The 10,853-nt window shown below is 41.8% G+C and overlaps 1 protein-coding gene across 1 annotated transcript; it reads left to right on the forward strand.

Annotated features, from left to right (window-relative positions):
* ntmt2 (N-terminal Xaa-Pro-Lys N-methyltransferase) lies at positions 1-8,056 on the forward strand. The gene is made up of 4 exons (XM_023804469.2): positions 1-426; positions 2,475-2,650; positions 4,922-5,174; positions 6,284-8,056. The coding sequence occupies exons 1-4, from the start codon at positions 264-266 to the stop codon at positions 6,538-6,540; spliced, it is 849 nt and encodes a 282-aa protein (XP_023660237.1). The 5' UTR covers positions 1-263; the 3' UTR covers positions 6,541-8,056.
* Positions 8,057-10,853: the final 2,797 nt, after the last annotated feature.

The following is a 10,853-nucleotide window of genomic DNA, read 5'->3' on the forward strand; positions in this document are numbered from 1 at the left end:
CAACAGTTGTCACTACGACTTTACGTGACTATTCGATAGGGCAGAAGAAGCTCACAGGCTCCAAGTTTGGCTTCCCGTCTGCTGAGCAGAGGCTCTGCGACGCCCTGGTAGCTTTCAGCACCTGCAGAGCGCAGGAATCGCCCCGATCAATTACGGCGATGGTGCCAAGCGCCTAGCAGATATAGCGCCGCTGCACCCGCTGGCGTCCCAGCGTCGCACCTTCCCTGCCCAGTCGCTCCTGCAAGCCGGACTCGTCACGTTCTATGACCACCATGGAGCACAGAGCTGCTCACCAAGCTTTCCGTCGGCGCTGGAAGAAGACAGACGATGGCCTCTGCCGGCATAGCATGTCCTTCCACCTCCACAACACCCTCAGGAAGGAGTTCTTCGCCAGCTATCTGTACCTGCTGGAGCAAATCCCTCTAGGTAAATCACACCACCCTCGCAGGTGGTCGCCTCCTGTATCCTCATGATTTGCTGCTAATGATGAAAGCTGATGAGTACGTTACATGCTGTGAGAAAGTATTCATTTATTTTAATTTATTAATTTCGCAAATGTGGAAAAGTATTAATGTAAGCTGCACAAACTATAAATGTTTCTTTATTGTAACCCGGGTAAGATTAAAACGTAAAAAAACTAAGAATTGTTTAAATTATATATCTTAAATATATAATCGTTTAATAATGTATATACACATTTATATCTTATAAAAATAGTTTATCTGTGTTATAAATATGTTCCTCTAACTGGATGACCTGCATAACGCACTTGGCTGTAACGGGTTGTAGTTATTTAAAGGTTACTGGAGTTGTACCATAACCCTAAAATAATAAAGTTCTCTTCGTGTATCCTGTCCAAAAAAGGTGTTAATGAGTTGCTGTTATTAGATACAAAATGTACTAAATTCTTCCCATTTATGTTATTATTGATGTATATATTTATTAGTATTAAGAATTTAATTAGCTGAATTATGAATGATTAATTTTCTGATTTATTTTGACTACCCCCAATTCAGGTGTCATATGGGTCATTAATATCATAACTATATTTTAATAGCGAATATAAGTTACCTGTCATACAAACTGCAGATTTTGCACTTGAAATACCTTATGTGTTTTTACAATCTACCAAAACGTTGCACAAAACAGATGGCTGGCTGAAACCGCATTATCTAAAATGTGCTATAAAAGATGCCGACTGCTTGTTAGGTGTGTTTTCTACCTCGTTCCATCCATTTGGCAACCGATGTAAATATGATCTGACTGCAGGGTAGACACATTTAAAAGATACATTTGTAATTAAATCTAACTAAGTGCCTTTTCAATGAATGAGTGGTGTAAATGATGACAAATGCCTGCTGCTGTTCCATAGCCGTGTTATTGCTATACTTATCTCACCGCGAGAAGCGCTAATCAGGCCTCACATGACTGTCCGCGCGCGAATATCAGAGTACGACATCTGTGCCAAGGCTGTCACCTGCCGCGTTTCTAACATTACCTGCTGAGAACATGATTTCAAGGGAAAGCCTCACACGGATGATATCAGCGCAAAGTTAACCGCCGCCTTTCCGCAGAGATGCCTGCCTTGTGCGTCAGCCGGGTCCCATCCGCAATACGGGGCTTCAGGCTGGGAGTATAACAAGCGGCTTAATGGCGCTGAGGTTAAGGAGACCCTGCTGAGAGGTCCCTTCGCTGTGGGCCTGATATCCAACAGCGTTCACACCTTGAATGCTGGGGAATTAACATGCACTTATTATGGACTAACAAAGCTGACTCAGGGTTCTTATTACAGATCATATTAGAGCTCATTGTAAGTATGCGTAAGTATGCTATAATGGTGACATCACCTCCCTGTCCGCCCCCCAACATCCATAGGAAAAGAGATTGATGGCTCCTTGGAGACTATGGCCTTTGGGTTGACATGCCAGTCCTCTTGCCTGGTGGGGTTTATTCATTGTGCTTCCGTCCCTATAGGTATTTAGAAGATGGTCTTGCAGTAGAGTTCATTGCGAACATGTGACTTCACTACAATGTCACTCTCCGGATTCCAGTCCCGATTAGTTCTCACACCTGGAGTCTTCAATTTAGCAGGCTAGTTGTTTTGCATGGTAAGGTACCACTGCAGTGCCCAGTGCAGTGCCCAGTGCAGTGCCCAGTGCAGATCCCCAGTGGGTACCATGTCTCAACCCCACACACAGACTCCTTTGCAACATAACCGAACTGCAGTTCACACGCTCCACACAGAAAATTTAAATTAGCACACCAGATAGCTTTTAGCAACCTAAAAGTATCCAGAGTTGAATTTCAGGTGTGGTATAAAACTTATGGAATTCCAGTTCCTTCACAATGTAGTTGTCAATGACAATTCTTTAGGTTTTCGATTCAAATATACCATCTGATTATTATAGGACAGCCATATGTAGCACTATGCTGGGATGCATCTGACTTTGTGATTACCCTGCTCCACCTGTCAGTCCAGCTCTTTGCTGTAACCTGCGAGTACATCAAGGGGGAGAAGCAGTTCTACGCAAGAGCGCAGAATTTCTACAAAGATGTGGAGGCTTCGGAGGAGGGGATGATGGGAGGCTTCATCGAGATTTCCGAGATTGACTTAGAAGGTTCCAGGCAGTTCCTGAAAAAGTTTGTTGGGGTAAGTCTTCTACACTCAGAAAAAAGGGTAAAAATTTGTATCTTTGCTTGTCACTGGGGCTGTACCCTTGTAATTGTACCTTTTAAGGTACAGAAATGGACTCTGAGGAACACCCCAAAGGTACATACAACATTAATGTACTGTACCATCAATGGTACAGAAATGTTCCTCCGAGTCCATTTCTGCATCTTAAAAGGTATAATGACCTACAGCTAATGGTACATTTGGGTACAATCCCAGTGACAAGCAAAGGTATATTTTTTTGAGAGTGCAGCACAAATCATCCACCAGTTTCATTTTCAGCATATTACATTTTGAGCATGTAATCAAGCTCATACTTTTGGTACATAAGAACAAATATATCTGAAGTTGTCTGCCTTGTTATAGCAAGTTCTCAACCAGACATTTTTTATACATAAAGCAAGTGTCCAAGCTTCAGCAGCAAAGGATTCTGTACAGAAGACCTTCTGAGAGACAGTTACTAAATATGCATCCTGAAGTATGTGCGGCGTTGAGTCCTGCACTCATGTGCCATTGAGACATGCTATTTATAGCGTCCTGGCTGATCTCCTGATTAATGAGTGAAAAGTCAGTAATGAACGGGTGTCGGATGTATCATACTGCTGCAGTATTGTGCAATCTATGCCGAACTCATTCTTTGGATGCATATTGGAAATGCTTTTGATTGTAAATAGGTGTATGAAGTAACCCAAATACAAGTTAGTACTAATCACACAACTATATCTTGATAACCATGTCTCTGTTTTTTGGTATCATGAAATGATGATATTGATCCCTGCAGGGATATTCTCTTGTTGCCTATCCCATCTTGCCCACCATAAGACACACACAGGCGACACAGCTTGGCAGTAATAGGCAGCCCCCAGTAGCAGTGCTCAGGGAGGAGGGGGTTAAGGGCCACGCTCAAGGGTCCACAGACAAGGCTTGAACCAGTGACCTTCCAAACTCAAGCACAGAGGCGTAGCCCACTGAGCCATTTGGTGCCACAATCGCTTGTACTTAATGTAAATATATGTATGGGAATTGAAATGTAGGCAGCATCTATGGTATTATTCAATAAATGACACAAATGCTCAAAGCAAGCAGCTACAATTATTTTAAACACTTGCATGCCTCACATGGTATTTACATAACTTCCATTTTATGCCATATTAATAGAGCGGATTCATTTGATTTGTTAATACTACAGTTTTTTAATGCCTGGTGTTATATGTTACACTGAAACGATAATGAAGATAGAACAGGCCTCATTAGGATTCCGGAGCCACCACTGGCTAGTCACCAATTTCCATGCGGCTGAACCAAAGCCAGCAGTAGAAGAGCGAAAGCGCCACTTGATATGTAACCTCCTGTAAAAACCCAGTGATATTAGCCAGACTGGTCCTTATAAGCCCTCCCAGTCTAAACACTATGTACTTGTTGTTAAAATGCATTTGCTGCTTCAGTGAGCTCACTCCTGCAGCAGAACGTCTCCCGGAACATTACATCATCAGGACACTTTCTATCAGTATTTTCACAATAACCTTGATCTTTGTGTGTCCCCCCTCCTTCCACACCCAGCACTAATTCTTAGTAGATCACTTGTTGATAAAATATTAAATGTTTATCAGATGAAAAGGACAACAGAAAACTGTATATCTACAACTGAAAAATAAGCGAGAATTGGGGAAGAAGTAGGTTAAAAACATACAAAAATGTATGTACAGCTAGAGGGTGAAAATGCATTAGAGCATCCCGAAGAGCCCAATGGCGCTTTTCCACACACATTACAGTGAAATCACCTGCTAGTATCTTCTGAATTAAATGTAACTAACCAGTTTCGCAAAGAACTAGTGATGGTAAAAGGCTCTGAAACCCACAGTTGGTTGGAATATGACAACCTGTTAGTCATTATTAGGTTTAGTGCACTGGTTGTTGGTTACTTTAATGACATCCATGGCTTTGAACTGGGTAGTAAATGACATCCATCCATCCATCCATCCATCCAACTTTCATCTAACCTGTCCAGCACAGGGCCCTGGGGGGCTGTAGTCTATGTCAGGAAGCATAGGACTCGAGGCAGAGGGGTCACCGTGGGCTGGATGTCAGTGGCACTGATTGACAGCATATAGTAAATCCCACCCACTATAAGTTTCAAAGCTGAATCTCCTACAGCACTAGAGGAAACCATACAAGGTTGCTTGAATCTAAGAAGCCACTGATGGAAAGATGATAGTAACGGTGAGTCTATGCGATCATTGACCATGACAGGGTCCTGGCAAGGCTGGCACTAAGTGTGCCTTGGACTGCGGCTGTGGGATCGGGAGGGTAGCCAAGAATGTCCTCCTGCCAGTGTTCGAGACATTGGAGATGGCAGACATGATAGAGGACTTTCTGATCCACGCCCACGAGTGCTACCTGGGTAGTGATGCTGATCGCATCGAGTCCTACTACTGCTACAACCTGCAGGACCTCACGCCCCCCCCGAAGAAGTATGATGTCATCTGGATGCAATGGGTCGCATGTAAGTCCCACCTAAATCTGAAGGAATGAGATTGCTGAGTGTTGTAGCCCTATAATTGTGAGATGTGGGGGTGTGGATTTGCCTGGAGAGAGCAAAGTTACAAGCAAATACTTTTGCTGCACCTGTGCCTTATTATCTGCAGTTACATGAAATGAGTTTTGTATTGTTTCATGGAGTTCTGACACCCAAGACCACACCCCGTAGTAAGTCTCCACACAGCCTTTCTGTTTTCTTGAGCGTAACCCCTTGTGCAGATTCCGAATCAGCTGTTTTTGGTTACCATTCCCCAGCGTTTCACTAATCCTGTCTCCTCACTAATCCCCAAATAATGTCCTTGTTCCTTTTTCCCTTTCTTGGGTCTTGTAATTTCTTTTTCCAACCTGCCGCGAGCAAATTAATCTTCAAAAATTTTTAAGCAACCTTTTCGAATACTGCATCTCAGGAGATAGTCCTATAAATTGTGAATAGGGCTGCATAAGGTGGGGAGATTTGTAATAAATAAATACATGGTTGGTTTTGTGGGTCCATAATTCGTCTTCTACCTAAAGTGTGGGGGAAATTTTCCAACCCTCCTCCTTTTTTGGTTCTATCTCTCTCATTAGCTCCCTGATAATTGAGACCATGTGTATATAAAGAATAGCATATGTAAGACAACTGATAAGTCTTCGGCATGTGGTCAGGTGACTTGCTATGTTTTGCTTGGCGGCACCCAGGTGTGACTAGACAGAACCATGCAGCTCACTGGCTTACATTTCAGCTTATTTGAGGCAAGGTCGAAATCTATTTTTATAGCTTTATAGGTCACCAGTGTAATGCTGTCGTGTGCAGAAGTTGATACTATAAGAGAGGTAATGGTGTGTGGAAAAAGTTACTTGAAGAAATTGACACATTTCCACATTCTACATGGCAGCTTCAGTGATGGTCAACTGACTTCCAAATTGCTTCTTCTGATAAGATCTTGTGGAAGTAATTAAACAAATGGCTTTTGTGCAGACTGCCAATGCTCACATTTCCTTAGAAACACATTGTGCATGGCTGCCATATCGAGTAGCACGATGCACTTTTTTCTTGTGTTTCTACGTTCTGACTAACAGTTGATGTGATTTCAGGCCACCTGACTGACAACGACCTGATGAAGTTTCTGATCAGGTGCAAAGCCAGCCTGAGGCCCAACGGCATCATCGTCATCAAGGACAACATGGCCAGGCAGGGCTGCAAGCTGGACCCCATCGACAGCAGCCTTATCCGGCACCTAGACATCGTAAAAGCCATCATTCTCAAAGCCGGCCTGGAGATCTTGGGGGTGGAGAAGCAGCAGGGCTTCCCGGAACAGATAGTCCCCGTCTGGATGATCGCCATGAAATAATGGCACTGACACACCTCAGCTTCACCTGCAGGACAACCGACTCTCACCGTGGACCTCAACACCCCGGCAGTGGTTCCTGCTAATTCGGTTACAAGCAGAACCATATCAGAGCAAAACAAAAGCTGCTTCAAGTCTGTATTTATTTCTTACATTTTATCACTATCAAAAAGAGGAAAATTTATTTGGTTCACTATAAGTTAGGGTTTTAATCCAACCATTCCTATCCTGTAAAACGGTGCCATTCCTCAAATCACTGGGAATTATTTAACGTGGAAATGATAGGAACCACGGAATTTGCTCCATCAAAGGGAAGAGTGGAGGTAAATCCATGTTAAAATTTTGGCCTTGATCGATTTTGTGTCAGTACGTGTTCTGTGTAATGACACTGTGTGATGACACTGTGTAATGACACTGTGTAATGACACTGTGTGATGACACTGTGTGATGCTCCTCCCACTTTTATCATTGTTATGTGCACAACCCAGATGTGGATTCATAATACAAATGATGTGTGATCCAGGGGCGTCAGAAGCATTTTGAATGTGGGGGGGAGACACTGGAAAACAGCGCTGGGTGAACTAATAGTTTATGTTAAATGTGGGGGGGTCACGTCCCCCTCAGATTTAATGGTGGCGACGCCCATGGTGTGATGTATACTCCCAAGAGTCCCCGAGGGAGGAGAGAATGAAACAGAATGATAGATAACATGAGTTGTAACACTTACAGCAATGATGGTTCCTAATTTTGTCCATGTAACGTAAGGCGTAGATGAGGACAAATTGCTGAAGAGGGAAAGTGGGATGTTGTTTTGAAATGACATCACAAGTACGATAAAAAACCAAACCCTTGCAAATTCCAGGCACTGCTGTGCCATTTTTAATTTAATGCAAAAATCTATCATTATAATCGAGAGTTTTGTTCAACTGAGGTGTACATATATTTTAAAAAATACATTTATTTTTGCTTTATACATGTAAATATCTAAAGGAATCAGGAATTCTGACAATGATTTCTTAATTTAATTTTTTTTATTTGGTTAATTTGCAAGACAGTTCCTGTGTTTAAAAGGAACAATGAAATAGTATTAACTGACTTCTAGTTATTTAGAATTATTTTCTGCATGTTTTATAGACATACATCCACAGTGATTATTTAGTGTGTATTTTTGTATTTATTTTTAAATATATATGCGCTGGATAAAAAATTGCTTTTATGAAGATAGAAATGACAGTATTTGTGCACTTGCGTAGCTTTTGTAGTGTTTGTGGCCAAATTAAGAAGCTATTTTAGAAGCTGATATGAAGTGAGGAAAAACACTTTGTCCAGCAGGGGGAGGAATCATGAAATACAGTTATATCTGATAGTCTTGAAGATGGAAATGAAATGCAGTTGATATAAAACACATCCATTCTCATCTAGATTGTTTCCCATTTCACTATTTGAAATGCAATTCAAAGATCACAGAGGTACATTTGAACTGGAAGCAACAAGTGAAAAATAAACTTTGGAAAATGTCTGAACTGTTTCTTTTCACTATATCATGCCAGTATACATAGTGTATCTCGCATTCAATGTAATGCAACTTAGTGGACTCAGCATGGTATTTTCAGAAATATTATCCTATTATATATTGTGGCTTAAATAAAAGCCAATCAAATAAGACAGCTAAGAGGTGGAGTGAATGAACTAGTGCTCCAAATGTAACTGAAAGACTGAATTAGTACTCAAAGTAAAGTAAAGTACCAAGCTAGTACTCCAAGTGGAAGTTAAGCCCTGAACTAGTATTTCAAGCAGAAGGCCATCGGTTTCTCTGCAAAGTACGAGCATGGATCCTGTTTCCTGTAATATTTGCAGGGGACAAAATCTGGTGATCTTCATTCACTTCACTTGCATCTTCTTATGAGTCCTATAAACTTGTTCTGCTCTCTGGTGACCCAGCCTACATCTCACTCTGCTTTTTCCCTGACCACACATTCATGTCGGATTTGTGCCTTTCCCTCATGCCGATGGTAAGTGGCTGTCTTTGTGATTTTTTGTTCTCCATCGTCCTGACTCCCACACCTGAATAAAGTTCCAGTTCCCTCCTCCTCTCCCTTTATTACCTTGTTCTGGTCACCATCCTGGGGCAGGTCTTAGGAAAAACCATGGGCCAGAGATCCCACATTTCTCAGCCTGTTTGTGCAGAAGGTTATCCGATGGGTGTCAGGTAGCCTTTAGAACCCAAAGATCCCACATTTCTCAGCCTGTCTGTACAGAAGGCTATCCGACCGGTGTCAGGTAGCCTTTAGAACCTCACATCCTTCACCTGAGACTTTAGAAATGCTTTTCCTGCCATTATTAAATGAAGGTACATAAGCATCAAGTTGGAACTCTTCATATCTTCAAAAAACATAAAGCTAAATATGTAATTACGCCATGTTACCATAATTCATTACTCCAGACAGCCCTCAGCAGGTATTCTCAGTAAGGGCTAGAATGCTGACCATGCTCAGTATGGCTGTTTATAAATATATATCACATCAGCTGGCTAAGATACTTTGCTTGCAGCCGCGGGGCTGCCTTCTGAGAGCTATTGTACTGTCAGTGCCAAGTAGACATTATTAAAGGGAGATCATACTAATTGCTTTCTAAATGTTATTCCTGGTACCATGTGCTTTTAGTTACGCAGCCCTGGTTAATGCGCGGCTGCAGTCACATAAAGGGGTGATATCATCTCATCTCTGGGAAAAACAGGAAACAGCAGGGCATAGTGTTTTTTTCCCAATGGAACAAAACAACAAATGTTCCCTTGTTTACCTAAGCTGTAACTGTGGCACCTGACCTGTCATGAAAAACACAATTTTTCCAAAGAAATTCATTGAAATCATAAAGATATAAATATATTGTATTTGGAGAAAAGCCTTTTTAAACGACTAAACTTGTTCATAGATCATTGCAAAAGAACAATTTCAAGAATTACTTGTAAGCTGGGATGGCATGGTGGTGCAGTGGTTAACATTCACCGCTGGGACGAGGGTTCTCTGGGTTCTCTGGGTTCTTCCCACAGTGTAAAAACATGCTGAGATGAGTTGGAGTTGCTAGATTGTTCAATGGTGTGGATGAATGGGGTGTATGAGTCTGCAATGGGTTGGCATCTCATCCCGGGGTGTTCCCTGCCTTGTACCAATAGTCTCTGGGATAGGCCTCCCCCCCCCCCCCCCCAAAAAAAAACAACCATAAATAGTACAGGTAGTTATAGAGGGTGGATGGGCTTGGAAGTATTTCAGTCCAACATTTCTTCCTCAATAATAAAATTAATTTGTTGTGAAAAATATTAAAAGCCAGGCTTTGTTTTATTTTTAAGGTCCCGCATGGGGCTTTTCCGTAGTGCACAATCACAATGTTGCAAGACAGAACAAGTTTGGCCAATACATTGTACTCTTATATTGAGAGGCATTAGCTGCACCTGTAGGGAGATCAGTTTCTTTGAACAGATTATTATAACTACAGGTTAACTACCTTGCTCACAGTAGCTCACACTAGTCATACTTACTTTACCAACATCATTCCATGCAGGCTTCTAAATGACCATTTTATCTCTTTATACATCTTTTGTCTAACTGCTTATCCATAAAGGGTCGACAAGAGGCAAGAGCCAATACTACGAAGCACCGAACACATGGGATCACTCAGATGGGATGTGAGGCCATCTCAGAGCAAACACTCACACTTAACGGGCAATTTAGGGACACCAATTTGGCTAAGCAGGTATCTTGGGCCTGCAGGACTAGGTGTGAGGACCCAAACTCAGGGGGTTGAATCCTACCAATCTGAGTGTAGAGTGTACATGTTCTCTTTGTGCTGCACGTGTTTCTTCCCTGGTTTCCAAGGATATGGTGTCAAGTGAACCGGTGTCTCCAAATACCCCATAGTCTGTGATTTTGTGTATGCGTGTGCAGTTTGTGTAGGAATGGAGCACATGTAATCTGGATTATGTATTCTGATTACAGAAATCAAGTACTTAATCAAGTAATTAGAGTAAATCAGATTCCAGTGATCTTTTTAAGGATTACTATTTTAAAAGATTACATTTTAAATTGGCCTATATGAACGTGGATTGATCTATTAATTCAGGGTCCCTTAAGCCTGCACCTCTGTAAACATAACAATTATGGCTAACCTAACTATTTTACCACTAAGTCGAAGTGTATTCTACAGTGTAGGATGCAACACCCAATTAAAAAAAATAATAATAATCAAATTTCAGGGTTGCCAAATTTGGTCAGCTGGGTGGAATGAGATTTTCTTTTTGAAACAAGTCTGTACACACAGGC

This window comes from Paramormyrops kingsleyae, chromosome 15 (genome assembly GCF_048594095.1).
Source record: "Paramormyrops kingsleyae isolate MSU_618 chromosome 15, PKINGS_0.4, whole genome shotgun sequence".
Lineage (NCBI taxonomy): Eukaryota > Metazoa > Chordata > Actinopteri > Osteoglossiformes > Mormyridae > Paramormyrops > Paramormyrops kingsleyae.

Bases quoted from the DNA above. Each gene is read 5' to 3' on its own strand.
- ntmt2 (XM_023804469.2), top strand. From the start codon at position 264: ATGACCACCATGGAGCACAGAGCTGCTCACCAAGCTTTCCGTCGGCGC. The intron at 427-2,474 runs GTAAATCACACC...TCCACCTGTCAG, and splicing joins GCTGGAGCAAATCCCTCTAG to TCCAGCTCTTTGCTGTAACC. The intron at 5,175-6,283 runs GTAAGTCCCACC...ATGTGATTTCAG, and splicing joins CTGGATGCAATGGGTCGCAT to GCCACCTGACTGACAACGAC.